Source organism: Mustela putorius, unplaced genomic scaffold (genome assembly GCF_011764305.1).
Source record: "Mustela putorius furo isolate JIRA1106 unplaced genomic scaffold, ASM1176430v1.1 tig00000873_pilon_pilon_pilon, whole genome shotgun sequence".
NCBI lineage: Eukaryota > Metazoa > Chordata > Mammalia > Carnivora > Mustelidae > Mustela > Mustela putorius.
The window spans coordinates 5915122-5934530 of record NW_025421504.1 but is presented as its reverse complement, the minus strand read 5'-3'; the positions used below and the strand labels follow the sequence as shown (position 1 = coordinate 5934530).

General features: G+C 56.2%; 1 protein-coding gene and 1 long non-coding RNA gene across 11 annotated transcripts; one reads left to right on the top strand and one right to left on the bottom strand.

Annotated features, from left to right (window-relative positions):
• Positions 1-3162: 3162 nt before the first annotated feature.
• LOC123393534 lies at positions 3163-5219 on the bottom strand. The gene is made up of 2 exons (XR_006608356.1): positions 4537-5219; positions 3163-3322 (listed from the first exon to the last, which is right to left on the bottom strand). It is a non-coding gene; the product is annotated as an uncharacterized LOC123393534 (long non-coding RNA).
• SLC16A5 (solute carrier family 16 member 5) lies at positions 4120-19409 on the top strand. 10 transcript variants are annotated; one of them, XM_045085934.1, is made up of 6 exons: positions 4120-4252; positions 8058-8234; positions 8488-8730; positions 11659-11802; positions 15918-16730; positions 17817-19409. In XM_045085934.1, the coding sequence occupies exons 3-6, from the start codon at positions 8532-8534 to the stop codon at positions 18065-18067; spliced, it is 1407 nt and encodes a 468-aa protein (XP_044941869.1). In that variant the 5' UTR covers positions 4120-4252; positions 8058-8234; positions 8488-8531; the 3' UTR covers positions 18068-19409. The 10 variants fall into 10 exon arrangements, with proteins under 10 accessions (XP_044941869.1, XP_012909891.1, XP_012909895.1 ...); XM_013054437.2 differs by lacking the exon at positions 4120-4252 and adding an exon at positions 5428-5556; XM_013054441.2 differs by lacking the exons at positions 4120-4252; positions 17817-19409 and adding exons at positions 5428-5556; positions 17033-17193.

The window sequence follows — 19409 nt, the reverse complement described above, 5'->3', positions numbered from 1 at the left end:
GATCATGACCTGAGCCGAAGGCAGAGGCTTAACGTGCTGCTGCCCCTCGGAACAATTTGTTACTTAAACTGTAACCCCTGGAGGATTTTCCCAGTTACCAAGCACGTTTAGATATGGCCTCGAGAAGTACATATACTGGCAACGGGTCTCTGGGGAGAAGGACGACGTACGACCGTGAAGCTGGGCAGCCGGGGATGCCCGGCCCGCCGCCTGCTCCGGGAACGCCCGGTCAGCTCAGGGTGGAACAGAAACCGCCTGCTTCCCTTTTTCCTTGTCGCTCCTTTCTCTTCCCGTCGTTAGTTAGATGAGTCCTTTGAATGTGCTTGGTTAACTATACACTGGATCCTCCTCCTTGCTCGTCTGCAAGACGTGACTAACGTTTGACCTTCATCGGTCCTCCTGTTGCCTATTGTTTCTATCCAATAAAAGTGAGACTGTGGAGTTGCTCGTGGCCGCAGCCCTTTTCGACTGTGGTCCCCTGCTCCCAGTCTCTGGCAGCTGACTTGTTTGTGCCTAATTCTTCTCCCGTTGCCGGCTGGAAGCGGCATTAACCCACTGAGCCACCCAGGCGCCCCAAGAGTTAAAATATTTTTAAAGAATTCCAGACTGTGGGGGCGCCTGCGTGGCTCAGTGGGTTAAGCCTCTGCCTTCAGCTCAGGTCATGATCTCAGGGTCCTGGGATGGAGTCCTGAATCAGGTTCTCTGCTCAGCAGGGAGCCTGCTTCCTCCTCTCCCTCTCTGCCTCTCTGCCTACTTGTGATCTCTCTCTGTCAAATAAATAAACAAACAAACAAACAAAAGAATCCGAGACTGTGGGCTTAGGGTGCTAAGACCCAGAAATGGGGGCATTACTTGGATGGGCAATAGTTCATCCATTCCTTCATTTCAGCCAGTGAGCCAGGACCTGGACAGCACTCCATATGTGTCGACCCTTCTCGTAGCTATTATAATCCTGCGTTACACACTGTGCGAAGTGCTGGGGAAGTACTGATCGTCCAGGAGGAAAGCTCCTAAACCTTAAGGAGCTTAGTGGGAGACAATGCAGCACTCAGAGGGATTAATGCCTCAACCCATAGCGTCTGAGAGGCCTTCTTGGAGGAAGGGGCTACAAAGTGGACACCTGAAGACCAACGAGGGGCCAATCGGATGAAGACAAGGCTCCTGGAGACAGTGTTCCAGGGAAAGGGAACAGCCACATGCGTCCAGAGATCTCAGAGGATCCGGCCAACCAGCAACAGAATGTGGTGGTGGCTGATATCTGTCCTGACGTACGGTGATTGTGCTAGTAAGTACAAATTACTTACTATGAATTCCTGAAAATGTATGTTCTCGTGCAAGTGCCTCCCTCTCTCTGTGCGCAGATGCCCCAGTTCCTTGATCTGTAGGATGGTGACCCTTCCAACTCTGTGTCCCTAGCCACTCACATAGTGACAGCTGTCCATAGGCCCTCGCGAAATGGGACGTGATGCTAGGCTGTGCACTTAGACCAGCAGCACTTAGGGGACAGAATCAGAGAGGAAGCCTGGGGAAGGCCACCACCCTGACTCGGAGCTCTGTGGCCACCGTGACCATGCTCCAGCCTGCTGGGAACTGCACCCTCGAGAAGCACTCACGGTCCAGGAAGGTGGAGGGAGTGTTCCCACAGCTCTATCAATTTTATCTTGATGAAGCAGAGGTCAAAGTTAAGCGTGGAGCTCCCCAGAGAACAGTGAGATCCTGGAAAAAAGAGGGTGGGAACTTCTAGGAAGTTCCCGGGTATTAAGTCCCTGGATCCCGCCAGAGTCCCCAAGGATGGGGGGGACAGCTGCATTAGGTCTGTTCTGAGTACCCAGGAGCAGGACTGCCACTCACAGGACTAAACCAGGCTGAAGTGGGGGAGGGGGGTGCTGAGATGGTGCAGACCCTGGAGTAGGATCCCTTCTGTACCCCATACACGCCTGAGACCATCCCTAGAGGACCATGGATGCACTTTAATGGATCCCATTCCCTCCTCACAATGTTTGTATCCATGGAAACTCAGGCTAAGGCAAATGTCCCTTTGTGTAAGGGCCAACCCCAGCCCAAAGACCATTGGCAAGAAATGAGACATAGTCACGGAGAAGATTTAATGTCTAAGATGTACCTTACAACTAATGTAAATATCTCCGACATAATTCACCCAGGACTTAAGCCATCCTACTGGGTGTGAAGTGGTATCTCATTGTGGTTTGTTGTTTTTTTTTTTTAAGATTTTATTTTTTTATTTATTTGACAAACAGAGATTACAAGTAGGCAGAGAGGCAGTCAGAGAGAGGAGGAAGCAGACTCCCTCCCTGTTGAGCAGAGAGCCCGATGCGGGGCTCCATCCCAGGACCCTGGGATCATGACTTGAGCCAAAGGCAGAGGCTTTAACCCACTCAGCCAACCAGGCGCCCCTCTCATTGTGGTTTTGATTTGCATTTCCTTGATAGCTAATGATGTTGAACATCTTTTCTTTTCTTTTTTTTTTTTTTTTTTTTTTTTTTAAGCAGACTCTTCATCCAGAACGGAACACAAAGCAACGCTTGAACTCACAACTCTGAGATCAAGATCCCAGCTGATAGGGCATCTGGATGGCTTAGTGGGTGAAAGCCTCTGCCTTTGGCTCAGGTCATGATCCCAGGACCCTGGCATCAAGCCCTGCATCAGGCTCTCTGCTCAGCAGGGAGCCTGCTTCCCTCTCTCTCTCTGCCTGCTGCTTCTCTGCCTACTTGTGATCTCTGCCTGACAAATAAATGAATAAAACTTAAAAAAAAAAAAAAGAAAGAAAGAAAGACCCCAGCTGAAATCAAGAGTCCAGCACTTGACTGACTGAACCACCCAGGGACCCGGAGCTTCTATTCATGTGCTTATTGGCCATTTATATGTCTCCTTTGGAGAAATGTCTGCTCAGATCCTTTACCCATTTTCAAATGGGCTTATTTGCCTCTCTGTTGTTGAACTGTAGGAGTTCCTCGTATATTCTCGATTCAAGTTATCAGATACAAATTTTGCTAATATTTTGTCCCTTTCTGAGTACTATCTTTTCACTTTCTTGATGGTGTTTTGGCACATGAAAGTTTTTAATTTCGAGTGTCACTGGTGTTCGGTGTTGTATCTAAGAATCCATTGCCTTGTTCAAGGTCATCAAGATTTACTCCCATGTTTTCTTCTAAAAGTTTTATTGTTTTAGTTATGAGCTTTCCCCCTCTTTGTCATAGTGCGCGGCAGAGTCCAGGCTCATCCTTTTGCGTGCAGATTTTCCGTTGTTCCAGCACCATTTGCTGAAAAGACCATTCTTTCCACCCTGGGTTGTCTCAACACCCTTGTGGAAAACCAGATGATCAGAAATACAAGGATTTATTCTGAATTCTTTTCCATTTGATCTATAAGTTTATCCTTATGCCAGTACCACACTGTCCTTTTTAAAGTTTATTTATTTTTAGTAATCTCCGCACCCAACCTGGGGCTTGAACCCCCACCCCCAGATCAAAAGTCTCGTGCTTTTCCGACCAAGTCAGCAGACACCCCAGTACCACACTGTCTCGATGACCATAACTTTGCAGTAACTGAAAAAGCTTTAAATAATGCATTTTAAGGGCTGGCTAGGTGGAGAAGATGGAAAAGGGCCTGCAGGTCTGAGTGGCGCCTGCGAAGGTGGTGGGCGTCCTCTGACCCGCCCCCAGGGTCTGAGGGGTAACCTTCTTGGCGCGCCTGGCCCGCCCCAGATGCCAGAGTTCTTCTGGGTGTGGCCCTCAAGCTCCAGCTTTCAGTGGAAGGACCACTGGGGGGCTAAAGCCGACAAAGAACGGGTCCTCCACCGTGGCCTCCCACCGGACTCCGCTGGGAGGTAGAGCCCCTTAATCACACGCTTTCTCCTCCCCCCTCCGGGAGCCCTTCCTTGCACTCGGAGGGAGCAGGAGAAATGATATGCTAATGACATGCAAATGATTCCGCCGAGCCCGCGTCTGCAGCCCGGCGGCCCGCTACTCGGACCACGGGACCCGGCCGAGATGAGGGGTGCACGCCCTGGCCGCGCCGCCACGCCCTCCCACCCCGGGGCCAGGATGGCCCTTCCCCACCCGCCCGCGGCGCGGAGGTGGTCCCGCCCCCCGGCGGCCTGCGGCCCGCCCCCCGAGGGCGCGGCTCTCCGCGGACCAGCGGCGTCCTGCCGCGTCCATCGCTCGCCCGCGGGGCCGCAGGAAGTCGCGCTCGGCGGGAGTGGAGCCACCCCACGGCCAGGCGGCGCGAGCCGGTGAGCGGGCTCCCCGGGCCTCCCCACTGTCCGCCAGGCGCCCTCTCGCCGGGGTCCCCGTCAGCGCCGTGGCGGACCCGCCTCTCCGGGGACCTCCGGGGCCCCTTCCCGCCTGTGACGGGCTCCGGGTTGAGGATCCAGGAAAGTCTTGTCCCATTCCTGGGCGGCCCCAGCCTGCGATGGCTGGGGACCCCCACGCCTGAGGGGGCTCTCCCGAGCCACTGCCACCCTCCACGGCTTGGGGAGTTGGGGGAGGGGGACACGGGCACCACGCGAGGCCTGACCTGAAATCTCCACGCGGGTGCCCAGGGCGCCAGGGCGTCCTAGAAGCTCCACCCAGGGAAGATCCGTCTTGGGGAAGGTGGGAAAGCCGAATGACCCGGGACGCCAGGGACACGGGGCCAAGCTGGGAACGGGTCCTGAGGTCCCTGTCGCCTATGCCATCCCCCTTTCCAGACCGAGGTCAGAAGGCCCCTGCGGGAATGTGGGGGCAAGTTTGGAGACAGAGAAAGGAGGAGGGTGACTTGTCCCAGCTCGCGGAGTTCTGGAACACCCTGTTCCTTCCTCAGCCCCTGCCAAGTGTAGGGGTTTGAGGGCTTGTCCGTCCCAACCTCAGGCCGGTTCTGGCAGCTGTCCTGCCACTGCCACCCTGTGTCCTGGGCCCTGCCTGGTATGGGGTCTGGGAAGGGGGAGGGGGCGCTCAGGTCCTCTGGGCCTGCCCTGGACCGCGTGGGGCCTCTTTTGCCTCTCACCACGGGAGACCAGCATCCCTTCCCCTCAGCACACCAAAACCCTGCGTGAGTGCATTCGCTCCCTCCCCTGACCATGCCTGCAAGTTTAGAGGGGCAGAGAAGGGATTCTGACGCCCTGCTGAGGCTCTGCGGAGGCCCTGAACCCAAACCAAGCCATGCGTGCAGTGTTTGAAGGACAAGAAATGCTTCTGGTCTTGTGCCCTGTCCACAGCTTCCTGCCACTTGGGAATGAAGGGAGTCACTCAGACCCTGGGCTGGGGTCCCTGCAGGCTGAGGTGGGCAGCTCCTGTGGAGAGTTTCCGGCCCCTGGAAGTGCGAGCCAGGTGTCTCCAGCTGCATTTCTTTCCTTGCCACAACGTACCAGGCAGCGACCATGATTCGTGGTGCCCAGAGCAAAGGAAAGACCACTTCTTCCCTTCTGGGGCAGCACTGGAGCCAGAGCCCCCAGCCCCATTTCGTCTCTGCTCTGCTTAAGTTTTCTGGAATGGACCTGCCCACCAGGAAGCCAAGTCACCCTTGGTCCTGGTCTTGCCTGCCCCGAGGGGAACACAGGTGGGTCCCATTAAATTATCTTTTGTGCTCGCCCAAGGCCTGGTAGGGATGTGTGAAGAGGTCCCTGTTCTTAGAGTAGGGGGTGTGTGTTGTGGGGGAGGGGCAACAATGATAAACAAGAGAAGGATCCATTCCAATGTGGTGTGAAAAGTACATTGAAAGAAAGAAATAGAGGAAGAGGGCCTGGTCTAGCCTGGAGTAGGGGTCAGGGGAGCTTCCCAGGAACTTGCTGGCGGAAGGGGCTGGAGTGCCCACCAGACAAGAAGGCTGTTTGTGATCTAGGAGTCACTTGGGGTCTGGGAAGGGACACCCCCTGGTGGAAGGCAGAGTCTTCAGGGGAACCCCCAGAGGGAGGCCAGGGGTCCTCCCAGTGTGCAAAGAGAGCGCAGAGGTGCTCCAGGTTTCCTGGGCTCTGACTCTCCTGGGAGGCCTGGAAGAAGGAGAGGCTGGGGAAAGTCAGCGGCACTGAAAGATCCAGACAGAAAGTGGGTGCAGAGTGAAGGTCGGAATCCTGAACAAAGTCCCCAGAAGGCTGCCTGGAGAAGTGGCTGCTAAGAAGGGCACTAGAGATGCCTCTGATGGGGGCGTGCGGGTGGGAGCAGGTGGGAGAGGCCTCTCTCTAAAGGGGCAGAACAAGCAGGAACGAGAAGGGACCAGAGCTGGGGAAGCAGGGAGAGGGGAGCTGGGCCTGTGTCTCCTCTGTCGTCCACCTCCTGCCTGCCGCCTCTGGGTCAAGGGACTGTATGCTGCTCTGAAGGGAAACCAGCAGGGTCCCAGGGCTTGGGAAGGGACAGGGGTAGGGCAGCTGGGAAGGGCAGAGCCGGAGGAAGGGAAGGCAGTGGAGGAAGGCGGCGGCCCTTCTGGGAGGACGAGGGGAAAGTGGCAGGTCAGGGAAGGCTGAGGGCCCAGCTCTGGAGAGATTGCGGAGGGGACATTTAGGCCAACGCAGGATCGCGTTGCACTGGTGACCTCATTTGCTGCGGGAACAGAAATCCTTGAAGGGAACTGTGTGGGAGGTCTGCCTGAGCCTGGACCGGCGTCAGGAGGATCAGGGCTGAGGGATCTCTGGGGCCAGGATCACAAGCCAGAGCCAGGATGGCAGGACCTGCTTGCAGCGCGCACACACGCACACACACACACACACAGGCGCGCGCCCACGCTCAGTGCAGTCTGCCCAATGGGCTGCTCACCTTGGCAGGGCTCCCGGGGGTCCTCTGGGGAGAAAGAAGGCTTGGTGCCCAGAGAAGAGACGGGAGCGTCAGAAGGAGGCGGTTTGGGGTGGATCCCTTTTAGGTGCTGTTTTAAAGTTCCTGGATCTGGTGGAGGGGGGCGGGGAAAGCTTGGAGTACAGGGCGTGGCATGAGGTTGGGGTTGCATATTTCTGGTAGATCCATGGGTTTCCATGGATCTTCCCAGGACCTGGGGCTACAAGGAGGGAGGCTGTGGGAACTGTAGCTCAAGGGATCCACTGCCTTCGCTGAGGCAAAGGCTGCCGGAGCCCTAAGCCCTGAGTGCGGGTGAGGTCTGAGGGCCACGGGGGACCAGGGGACAGGTGAAGAGCAGGGACAGAGCGGGCTGGGGAAGGGCTGCGCATCTGGGGAAGGACCTTGGAGCTTTGAGGCCTGGTTGTGGCAGCTTCTGTGATGGGGTGGGGGAGCAGCCCGGATGGGGCGAAAAACTGAGAAAGGACTGAGCCAAAGTTGGGGGTGGGTGTATCTGTGTGTGTGACCCTGTGTGCGTGTGTGTGTCTGTATGTCTGTGTAGTGTGTGTCTGTTTGCGTTTGTTCGTCTCTGGGCTTGTCTGCATGTGTCCACGTAGGTGTGTATCTGTGCACGTGTGTGTCTCTGTATATGTCTGGGCAGGCCTACGTGCGTGATTTTGTATGTCTGTGTGTCTCTAGACTTTTCTGTTTATGTGTGTCTGTGTAAGTGTGTGTCTGCCTGTAAGTCTATGTACCTGTGTGGTTCTGTGTGTCTCTGTTTATGCAATGTGTTTGTGTGTGTGTCTTTGTGAGTGTATATCTTGGTATATGCCCATGTGTGACTGTGTGTGACTGTGTGTGTGTGTGTGTGTCTGTGTGTGTTTTGGGGGGAGTGTTGCTCAGAGAAGCCCTGACAGGTGGTGGATCATTACTGAGCATCGCTGTAGAACTTGACTCTGCCACGAGGAGGAAGGAGGAATATCAGAAGGCCTTCGGATGAGACCCGTGCCTTTTTCTGTTTTAAGATTTTATTTATCTATTTGACAGAGAGAGAGAGAGATCACAAGTAGGCTGAGGGCTGGGCAGAGGGGGAGGGGGAAGCAGGCTCCCTGCTGAGCAGAAAGCCCTATGCGATGCGGGGCTCCATCCCAGGACCCTGTGTGGCACCCTTGGAAGGCTATTCTGTGTACACTCCTTGACGACGCCTAGCACCCACTTACTCACCTAGGCCGTCTCAGCAGCGCTGACAGCGGACACTGCTGTCAAGGCGGCTTTGCGAAAGTCTGTGTTTGTGTGCAGGAAGCCTGCTTATGAATGTTTGAAAATGCATCTGTGCGTACCTGCGGGGGAATTGGGACGTCGCCGGCTCTAGAGATCTGTTCTGTTCTACAAGCTGTTTTTGAGTGCTTGCTGTGTACAGGAGGGGGCCCCAAGGCCGGGCCAGGAAGTGCGTCTACTGACTGACCACCAGATGTTGTAAGTCTAGAAAGAATTCCTCCCACCTGCCTCATCCCACTGATAGCTCACCTGCCTGTACCTCCTGCCAGGCTGGCTCTGGGAAGTGGGTGAAAGGAAAGGCCAGGGCCAACTCATTGGCCTCTGGCCACCTCCCAGGGGGCGGTGCCCTCTGTGCTATGCCGTGCTGGGGCAAAGGAAGAGATGGTTTCAGCCACCCAGGGAAAGTGGCAGGTGAACTGGGGTTGGCAGCTGCATTCTGTCCCCTCCGCAGGTGGCCCAGGCAGTGGTAACGTGGCAGTGGTAACGTGGCAAAGGATGCCCCAGGTCCTGGAGCGTGCAGAGGGCTGCTGGGCCTGGGTGGTGCTGCTGGCCTCCCTGGTGACCCAGGGCCTCACTCTGGGCTTCCCCACATGCACTGGCATCTTCTTCACTGAACTACAGCATGAGTTCCAGGCCAGCAACAGTGAGACCTCATGGTTCCCTTCCATCCTGACAGCCATGCTCCACGCTGGGGGTGAGCAGCCTGGGGAGGGGCCGAGGGAGGGTTGAGAAAGAGCCCAGGGTGAAGGAGGAAGCCGCTGTCTCCCTGGCCTCTCCGAGCTCACTTTCTCTGAGGCCACAGGCTTTGTCTCATGGGGTGAATTCCTAAAATGTCACCTGATTTCAGCCCTCCCTGGCTGGAATACGAGGCTGGGCTGTACTGAACTGGGCTGAGCAGGTCTTGGCCGGACTGGGGATGGGGAGAGGGTATGGAGGCTCCCAAGGCGCACAGCCAGTCCTCGCAGTGGCTGGAGGCCGAGAGAGGATCCGGGCAGATTGTGGGAGTGCCAGACGCTTAGCTCAGACTTGAGGAATTGCTGCTTGGGTAATCTCTCTGAACCTCAGTTTCTTCTTCTGCAATATGGAGGTAACACCCAACACCCTACCACCTCCTACCTGGGATCATAGGGAGAATCCCATGAGTTACGAGCAGCTAGTATTTGGAGAACCTTGGGGGTTCTCCCAACCTTCAGGATGGGAAAGGGGGCTCGAGGAAAACACAAGGGGCAAGATGGGGGCAGGGCAAGAGCCCCGTCTCTCCCCAGGAAGCAGAAGGGGTATTGCAAGGACTGGGGAGGTTCAAGTGAAGGGAACCCCCCCCCCATTTCCTGCTTAGCTCCTTCAAGAATGTGACCCTCTCATCCTGACCTCCCCTGACCTCAGTGAAGGGAGAAGGCCAGGGCTGCCTGGGAGATTCCCTCCAGTAGACTTGGGCTCAGGGGCCTGCCCCTGACTCCTGAGAGCTCTTCAGGGAGACTCCAAAGACTGGGACCTGCAAGCAGGGGTGGGGGCTGGGGGATGGGGCAGGAGGCCCTGGTCAGCAGGAGCAAGATCTCCTGGCCCACAGGGCTCTCCCCAGGTGCTTTCCTAGGCTCCGCTGACTCCACCTCCTGTGCACCTCCTGCCACTCCCTCCACCCGGCAGGAGCAGCCTGCTTGTTTTTCCAGGTCCTTCCCTCTAATTGGATGAGAGGTCAGACTGGGAGAGATGGCCTCCCTGACATGACCCCTGAACCTGGCGGGGCCTGGACTTAGGGCCCTGGGAGAGGCCTGGACTAGGCCAGACCCCATGACCTTTTCACCTGCAAGGTTAGGGCAGAAGTGGGAGTCTCAGGCAGTTCGCTTCATGTAGCCAGAAAGGAATCCATGCCAGGGCCCGGGAAACAGGCATCCAGTGGGGACCCCGACTCCCAACCAGCTTTAGACTCCCCAGCCCCTAGCTGGCATGCCAACACCTCAGTCGGCCTGGGATTCCCATCTGTCTGTCTGTCTGTCTGTCTCACATACACACCTCTAGCCCATGCTCATTCAGAGTATCAGAGGAATTGTATTTTTATTTTTTTTAAAAGACTTTATTTATTTATTGGTCAGAGGGAGAGAGAGCACAGCAGGGAGCGGCAGGCAGAGGGAGAAGCCCACTGCCCACTGAGCAGGGAACCCGATGCGGGACTTGATCCCAGGACCCTGGCATCATGACCTGAGCCGAAGGCAGACGCTTAACCAACTCTGCCACCCAGGCGTCCCCAGAGAAATTCTGAACTTGAAATTATCCTCGATCCCAAGCAGCCCCAGCCCCCACACATCTTAGAGATGAAGAAAGCAAGCAGGCACAAGCACTAGGCACGTTCAGGGTTGCAGAGTGAGTTCAGGGCAGAAGCAGTGCCCAGTCGAGGAGACACCCTGCCTCCCAGGGCCCCTGGCTGTCTGAGGTAGGCTGGCACAGGTCCCAACCTGTACCCCCAGTGCCATGACTTGGGGCTTTGCCCAGTGTCACTTTTCCAAAGTCAAACCAGAGTTTGGGGTGGGGAAGATGGACCATGTGTGGGGCAGTGGTCATGTTCACTGCAGTCTTGCCTCTCCCTCTATGGCTGCCTGTGCTTGATTATCTCCGAGTGCGGGCTGCCTACTTCCTGTGTCACTCCCAATCTCATACTGGCTCACATGCAAACATCCCCTCTCCACCCCAAACATACACACACACTGGGCATGCGCTCTCAAGCTCACGCTGGCTCCCTCCTTCCTCCCTCCCTCCCGCTTCCTTTGGCGGTGCTCTGGGAGAGTGACTGTAGAAATTCCATTATGTGTCCTTGGGGGCAGGGCACCTGGTGAATGGGGCCCTGTGAGGTGTGGAGAAGCAGCCAGCCAGGACTGGCTCCTTCCCGCTCTGGGTCTGGGCTGGGGAGGAGGCAGCTCAAGGTGGGGGTGGGGTGGAGGAGAACAGGCCCCTCTCCACCGGAAGCCAAACGTCTGCGTGCAAGAATTTGTGTTGGCTGGAAGTGATGGGGGAGGGGAGAAGGCACCCCACCCAGTTCTCTCCCGAGGCCAGGGCAAGGGGGTGTGGAGTGAGTGGTCCTGCACCCCAGGCTGCCCACCCTAGACAGGTTGGAGGCTAGTGGCAGGGCTGTGGCCAGTCCTCTTGAGAATGGGAAGTAGGCGGGGGCTGTAGGCACTTGCCATCCTTTTGATAATCTGGGACCCTCACCCACCGAGAAAAACCCCCAGCAAGGGGCATCTACCCAGGTCACAAGCCAGGCCTCTTTTACTTGGATGGAATCAGCCTCAGGTCAGCATAGCAGCTCTGGGGATCCTTGTTAGGGGTTAAACCGAGCCCTTGCAGGACCTCCACCTCCACTCACAGGTGGTCAGATGTCATCCAGTGCGACCTCCTGTAGGGGAGGCGCAGAGAGGGACTGGGTTTGCCCCAGCCCATAGCCAGCCTGGGCCTGGGTGGCGATCAGAATCGAGACCTATAGGCCCCAGGGCTGTGCCCTTCCAGCCACGTGGCTAGTTCTTGCTGGAACCCCTTCCCAAGCCCGCTCTCTCCCTCCCTCCTGTCCTCCTCATTCAGCTGCCCCCCACTGGCTGCCTCCTCACCCCTCCCCCTCCCTGCTTCCTCCCCACAGGACCCCTGTGCAGCATCCTGGTGGGACGCTTTGGCTGCCGAGTGACGGTGATGCTGGGGGGCGCACTGGCCAGCCTGGGCATGGTAGCAGGCTCCTTCTGCCGCACCCTTAGCCAGCTCTACCTCACAGCAGGATTCATCACAGGTGACTGTCTTCCCATTTTGAGAATTTCTGGGTGCCTACCAAAAAGTGCCAGGCATAAGTGCAGGCAGTGTGTCTAATCTTCTGGGGCTGCTTATCGGTCCCATGAGGGAGAGGGACAATGAATATGTAAATGAGAAAGATTGTTTCTGATGGTGACAAACACCTGAGAAGCCAGGACCGCTGATGGGATGGTGCCCTGGCTGCGGGGTGGGTGGGCTGAGATTAAACAAGCAATGAGGTGAAACATCTAGGACACCCCAGGCAGAAGATAAAGCAAAGTGGGGGAGGTTGCTGCTTTCAACAGGGCAGTCTTGCAGAGGAGGTGACATTTGGACAGGAAGCTAATGGAGGTGAGGGCGTCTGCTGCCAGGCTCTCAGGGAAAGAGCATTCCAGGCAGCAGGAAGAGCAAGTGCAAAGCCCAGCAGGGCCCAAGGGGCAATGGAGGGCACAAGCAAAAGTAGGGTGGAGGCTGGATGGGGAGTAGTGCCTGATGGCTGAGTAGTGAGATGGGAAGCCATCCGAGAGATTCGGGTGGTGGGGTGAGGGACGTCATCCAACTGGTGTTTGTAAAGCCCTCCAGCTGCTGTGTTCAACGTATGTGCACTGGGTGGGGACTAAGAGCAGGAGACAGGTATGAGCATCATATCCCAGACGGGAGATGGCCTACCTTCGACCATGGCGGTACGTTGGAGGTGGTGAAGGGTGGCCAGGTTCAGGACTGTGTGGGAGGTCCAGAGAAGAAGAGTCAAGGATGACCCAAGGTTCCAGGAGCCAAGAAGGGTGACGCCAAGGTTTTTGCCCCAAACTGCCGGAAGGATGGAGTATTTAACTACAGTGGGGAACCGAAGGGAGGAGCAGGTTGGTGGGCGGTTGGGAAACTCAGATGTGGAAGCATCCAGTCTGCTGTTCGGGAACAGGCCGTTGGCTGCTCACAGCAGGGCTGGCTTTCTAGTATTGAGAGGAGGTGTCGTTCTGCTGTCACTGAGGGAACAAGAGTGGGGGGCTGCGGGGGCCTGAGGAGACCTGAGGCCTGAGCCCTGCGGTGTCCAATCGTTGGTGGGAAGGAGGGACACAGGCAGGAGGAGGCCCAGGAGAGTGAGGTTTCTTGAGAAGGTGAGGAGAGAGTGAGGGCTGTGTCAGGCTGCTGGTGGGTCAGATGGAAGGGGACTGAGGTCTCAGCCTCAATCTTTGGATTTGGCAACATGGAGGTTGCTGACCTTGATAAGGGGGAGTCTGGACCAAAGGTGAGGCGGGAAGTCTGATTGCAGCAGATCAAGAGCAAAGAGAAAGACAGGAGTTGGAGACAGTGGAGATAAACAGTATTTCCAGGAAATTTCGATGAAGGGGACACAGAAACAGGCCAATACCCAGAAGAGGCTGTGGGATCAAGAGAGGGTTTTTTTTTTAGTTGTTTTGGGTCTTTTTGCTTTTTTTTTTAACTGCCTTATTAGCTTCACAAAATATTATGAGCATCATTCCATGCAATAGGGGAAGACTCCCCGGGTGACAGAATCTTTTGACTGAGTCAAAATACAACATTCAAAGGCACCTAATTGGCTCAGTCAGTAGAGCATGTGACTCCTGATCTCTGGGTCATGAGTTCAAGCCCCATATTAGGTGAAGAGCCCACTTCAAATAAAAACAGGGCACCGGGGTGGCTCAGTGGGTTAAAGCCTCTGCCTTCGGTCATGATCTCAGGGTCCTGGAATCGAGCCCCGCATCGGGCTCTCTGCTCAGCGAGGAGCCTGCTTCCTCCTCTCCCTCTGCCTGCCTCTCTGCCTACTTGTGATATCTCTCTCTCTCTCTCTGTCAAATAAATAAATAATCTTTAAAAATAATAGTAAAATAAAATAAAAACAAACATACAAAACCCCCCACCCACATTCAATTAACAGCCAGTAACAGGGGACCCTAAAGAAACATGTAACACCAAAGGGTTTATGGGAAAGGTCCCTTGTAACCCCTTGTAACCAAGTTTAGAATGTAGGTACGTCTTCCTGTGACCTTGAGGGAGAACATCAGGACTTGAGGCATCAGGCCAAACTCCTCATCCGGTCACGGTGAGGAGGGTTGGTGCTAACTGCCTGAAGACCACGCCAGGACTGCTTTTCCATCTGCTGCCTGACCTCCTCCCTCCCTCGCACACAGCTTTCCAAGCCTCTGACCCACGTCCCACCTATACTGCACGATGCAGCTGCCTGCGGAGGCACACGACATTCACCAGCTTCCAAACAGAAGGCCAAGGGCTCTCCTTGATTAGCATCTTGTTCCTTTTCATCCTTTCCTGCATTTTCCTGGTTGACATTTTGTACTGCCTGGTCCTCTTCGGACACCATTGCTCCTGGGCCTCTCCTTGTGGGCTCTTCTTCCTCTTTGTAGCAGAGAGAATGAACCCCCAAGACGCCTCCACCTGCACATTTCCCCTCTCTGTCTCCGTTTGGGGATCACCCCTGGCCCGCAGACCCTTGGGGCTACCGGGAGCAGGTACTGAGAAGGGGTGGGAGCAAGCCAGGGCTGGGTTTCTGTTTTCTTTTTTTGTTCACTTTCATTTTGCTTTTTAAAAAAGATTTCATTTCTTTATTTGAGACAGAGAAAGAACACAAGGTCGGTGGAAGAGCCAGAGGGAGATGGAGACAGACAGGCAGACTCCCCACTGAGCAGGGAGCCCAGCCTTTGGGCTTGATCCCAGGACCCCGAAATCATGACCTGAGCTAAAGTCAGATGATTAACCAACTGAGCCACCCAGGCGCCCTTTGTTTTGTTTTTAATGGGAGGAATAACAACGAAGGAGAATGATCTGGCAAAGAGGAGGAAGTGGGTGGTGCAGGAGAAAGAAATTGCTGGAAGGATATGCCTTAAGTGGACAAGATGAAGGGCATAAGTAGCGGGTTGATCTTGGCTGGCAGCAGGGACAGACAGTCCAGTGTCATAGACAGAAGGCAAGTGGTCAGCTGGGGGTACTGGGGAGGTGCATAGAGAAGGACTGGTGGTCATCCAGGAGGGTGGGAGAGAAAATTGATAGTGGCATCACAGGTGGCCCGAGAGCCCCCCTGAGAATCGTGGTCATGGTGTGGCTGTGAGCTTTCTCTTGCAACATGTTCAGCTGTTCAGGGCAGCACAGAGAAGATGGGGGTGTAGCATCTGAGCTGAGCCAGGAGAGAAAAGTCTGGGGGAAGCATATTTTAGGCAGTGGGAACAGCAACTGCAAATGTCCCGCAGTGGGGGACAGCTTGGTGTCCAGAGGAAGAAAAAGAAGCTGATGCGGTTCAATCATGGTGAGTGACAGGGAAAATGGCCTGAGATGGCCCCCGAGAGATGACCAGGGGCCAGGCCGTGCAGAGCCTTCCAGGGCACAGCAACTACTGTGGCATTTTTTCCCAGATATAATGGGAAGTCTTTGAAAGGTGTCAAGCAGGAAAGAGACTTACCCCAATTTAGGGTTTTTATTTATTTATTTATTTATAAAGATTTTATTTATTTCTCAGAGTGAGCACAGGCCGACAGTGGCAGGCCGGGACAGACGGAGAAGCAGGCTCCTGCTGAGCAAGGAGCCCGATGTGGGACTTGATCCCAGGACGCTGGGATCATGACCCGAGCCGAAGTGGCTTAACCAACTGAGCCACCCAGGCGTCCCGACTTATTTATTTATTTTAAGATTTTATTTCTTTATTTGAGAGAGAGCGAGCCAGCACAAGCGGCGGGGGTCGGGGGGGGCAGTGCAGAGGACAAGGAGAGAGAAAAGCAGGCTCCCCGCTCAGAAGGGAGCCCGACGTGGGGCTCAGTCCCAGGACCCCAAGATCATGACCCGAGCTGAAAGCGGATGCTTAACTGACTAAGCCACCCAGCACCGCCCCCCCAATTTAGGTTTTTAAAGATCAGCCTGGTGCTGTGCAAAGGGCAACAGGTGTGCCTCTGGCAGCCTTGGGAGGGCAGAGCTGTTGTTTCTAAGGAGATGGCAAGGCAGGCTGTTTCCATCCTCAATCCCTGGGGACGTGGAAGTGGGTCTGGGCCAGAACAGAAGGAGGGCAGACATGGAGCAGGACCGCGTGACCCCTCTGGGTGCCGGCGGGAGGCCCAGGATGCCCTCCAGCCAGTCTCCTCCCTCCCACCACAGGCCTGGGCATGTGCTTCAGCTTCCAGTCGAGCATCACCGTGCTGGGCTTCTACTTCCACCACCACCGGGCTCTGGCCAACGCTCTGGCTTCGGTGGGCGTGTCCCTGGGCATCACGCTCTGGCCACTGCTCTCCCGCTACCTCCTGGAGGATCTGGGCTGGAGGGGCACCTTCCTTGTCTTCGGCGGCGTTCTTCTCCACTGCTGCGTCTGTGGGGCCATCCTGAGGCCCGTGGCCACCAGCGTGGCCCCTGAGACCACAGAAGAGGCGCCGCCCCCACCTTCCAAGGCTCCTGCTCCCGGCTGCCTGGCGGCGTGTGGTCGGGCCATCCAGCGCCACCTGGCCTTTGATATCCTGCGGCACAACGCGGGCTACCGAGTGTACACGCTGGGCGTTATGTGGATGATCCTGGGCTTCCCGCTGCCGCACGTCTTCCTGGTGCCCTACGCCATGTGGCACGGGGTGGACGAACACAGGGCGGCCCTGCTGATCTCCATCATTGGCTTTAGCAACATCTTCCTGCGGCCCATGGCCGGGCTGGTGGCGGGCCGGCGCGACTTCGCGGGCCACCGGAAGTACCTGTTCAGCCTGGCAGCCCTGCTCAATGGCCTCACCAACCTGGTGTGCGCCGCGTCGGCCGACTTCCGGGTGTTGGTGGGCTACTGCTTGCTGTACAGCGTGTCCATGAGCGGCGTCGGAGCCCTCATCTTCCAGGTCCTCATGGACATCGTCCCCATGGATCGGTTCTCTAGCGCCCTGGGCCTCTTCACGGTCCTGGAGAGCGTCTCCATCCTCATCTCCCCGCCCCTGGCTGGTGAGGACCCCCCTGGGGCGGACGTGGGTGCGGCCTGGGCGTGCATGGGCGTGGCCTGGGTGGGCGGGAGGTGGGGCAAAGGGGGAACACTCTGAACAGATCTGGGTGCCATCCAGCATCTCCGGGGCGAGGGACTTAGAATCTGTGATTTTCCAAGCGTCTGTGATTTTCCAAGCTGCAACCTCTTCCCCAGCTGGCGCCCAGGGCATGAACAGTTAAAAATAAGGATTTTTTTGGGGGGGGGGGTACCAGACTTGCCTGAGTCCTTCATCTTCCTCTCTGTCCCTCTGTTTTCTTATCAGCAAAGTGGGGGCGGTTAATACCATCTACCCCGTAGACTTGTCGTGAAGACGGCGGCTATATAGCAAAGAGCTTAGCAGAGAGCCTGGCACAGAGCAGAAAACCACGTGCATGTTTGCCTGATTAAGATCCTGGCTGTCCCACTCCCTGCCTGTGGGACCCAGGCAAGTCATTTTCCTTCTCTGAGCCACAGTGTCATCTCCAAAAGGCAGACAGGAACACCTGCCTTAATGACTGGTTCGCCTGTGCCCATCACTGGGAGTCCTGGCTGACTGGGGACAGAGGCCCAGTCCCCACCTCTCAGGGCTTCCCTCCTGGTGGGAGAGTCAAACCAGATACAGGTTTGTCCTCAGCGTGGTGATCTGTGCCAGGAGGGGAACAAACAGGTGTGGAAGCAGAGACCCCCATGGGTAGACTTGCCAGGCAGCCAGGAGACGTTTACCCAGGAGGAGGTGTGGGAGGACCCAGGTGTAGCTGAGCAGGTATCCCGGACTATTGGCTCTTGTGTGCTTGGTTCCCTGCCACCAAGGGTAAGGGAGACATGCCATGAGGTGCCCTTCTGGCCCAAGGGTTCTTCTTGCCCTCTGGAGAGCAGGCTTAATGTTTCTGCTCTCCTTTGAGTCAACAAATCTTTATTGAGTGTCTTCTATGTGCCAGTCACAGTGGCTCATCCTGCGGATACAACAGAGCCTGAAATAAAGTCTCTGCTCTCGGAGAACACACAAGGTAGTGGGAGGGAGGCCTGGCATCCCCAGACAGCGGCCTAACTTGCTCTCTGTCCCCCAGGGCTCCTCCTGGACACCACCAACAACAACTTTAGCTACGTTTTCTACATGTCAAGCTTCTTCCTTATATCAGCTGCCCTCTTCATGGGTGGCAGCTTCTGTGCCCTGCAGAAGAAGGAGAGGCCAGGCAAGCCGGCCGAGGCAGAAGGAGCCATCACGGAGGTGCCCTCAGAGCAGGGCCTCATGGTGGAGGACTCACGTGGTTCCAAGAAGCAGCTGTACACAGAGGTCATGTATGTGACCAGCGTCTGAGCCCTGAGGTCCATGAGTGACCACTGCCGCAGCCCAGGAATGTGATGTCCAGCTGCCAGGGGCTGGGGTGAGGGGCTGCCCAGGAAGCCCAAAGCCAGAAGCCGCCCTAGGCTCTGCACACTGGGACTCAGCCAGGAGCTGGGACCTTGGAGGCTGGCCTCCAGTGACTCAGAGCTCCTTCCAACCAGCAGATCCAGGAGCAGGTCCTCCTGACTTTTTCTCTGGGGCACCAGCATACCTGGAGCCTAGGAAAGTGAGTCTAAACCCTGCTTGGGTCTGTCACAGTGGGCTCAGCCCAGTGGGCTGCCCAGTACTGTTGCTGCCACCTGACACACTGGACCCTCCAGTCTAGCCTGGATGTCTCCGATGTGATCTCTTTGTCCTTCTTCGGCCTCCAGACAGTTCCAGAGAGTTTACCCCTCCTCCAAGGCTCTCTGCCCCTTTTCTTCCCAAGGGCCCGGGCACAGGTTGTTGGGCCTCATGCTGACTGGAACCTTGGGAAGAAGAACCCCCTGAAAGAATGAGCTGGGACCGGCAGTGGTGGACAGCCAGGCTGAGGGGTTAGCATGGGCACAGGACACGGACAGATTAACGGTTGGGGAGAGGACCCAACCTGGTGTCTGGGCGAAGGACTGGAGGGCAGCCCTTGGTGTGGGTCCTAGAATCACTGAAGTCTGAGGGGTCCCCTGCACTCAGCAGTGCCTGCTGTAAGGTCTCCCTCCCTCCTGTGCCCCTGCCTTGTATCTTGGTCATAAAGCTGCGTGGTGGCGTGGGGGAAAGCCTGACATTTGAGTGAGCAGGGGAGCAGAAGGTTTGCTAGGCAGGGCAGGAGACCTCTGGGAAAATGGAGCTGTTTTGCAACAGAAGCCTTCTCTCCCTCTCCTGCCCTCCTCTCCCTACTGTGTCAGAGGTGTCCACCCTAGGGTAAGTAGCTGGCTGGGCCAGCTGCCAGCCCACCTCTACTCCCCAGGGGGCTTCTGCCTGTGGTGTGGAGGTCAGTGCTCCCCACACACATACTTTTTTTGCTGGCAAGGTTCCTGAGGTCATCACTTGGGGGCTGGCTGTCATCAGCCCAAGCTTGTCCCAGCAGGGTACCACCTGAGGCAATGGAAACACAGAGTTTGTTTGAATAACAGACAAAAACGTTCCTGCAGCAGGTTATAAACCCTGTAAACTAATGAAGCTTGAAAAGAGGCCTCGAGTACTCCCTTCCCTCCCCCTTTAGTTCTCCCTGCTCAGCAGGCTCTGCTGTGACCCAAGGCCTTGTTTGTTGATTCAGGCTCAGCCAGGCTCCAACAAGAAAGCCTTATCAGGAAAATAAAATTTTATTTGCTTGACCTGA

What these genes read in the sequence shown, in the direction of transcription:
- SLC16A5 (XM_045085934.1), top strand. Translation starts at nt 8,532, where the DNA reads ATGCCCCAGGTCCTGGAGCGTGCAGAGGGCTGCTGGGCCTGGGTGGTG. An exon ending in AGCCATGCTCCACGCTGGGG is followed by an intron (nt 8,731 to 11,658) that starts GTGAGCAGCCTG and finishes TCCTCCCCACAG; the next exon opens with GACCCCTGTGCAGCATCCTG. An exon ending in CACAGCAGGATTCATCACAG is followed by an intron (nt 11,803 to 15,917) that starts GTGACTGTCTTC and finishes CTCCCACCACAG; the next exon opens with GCCTGGGCATGTGCTTCAGC.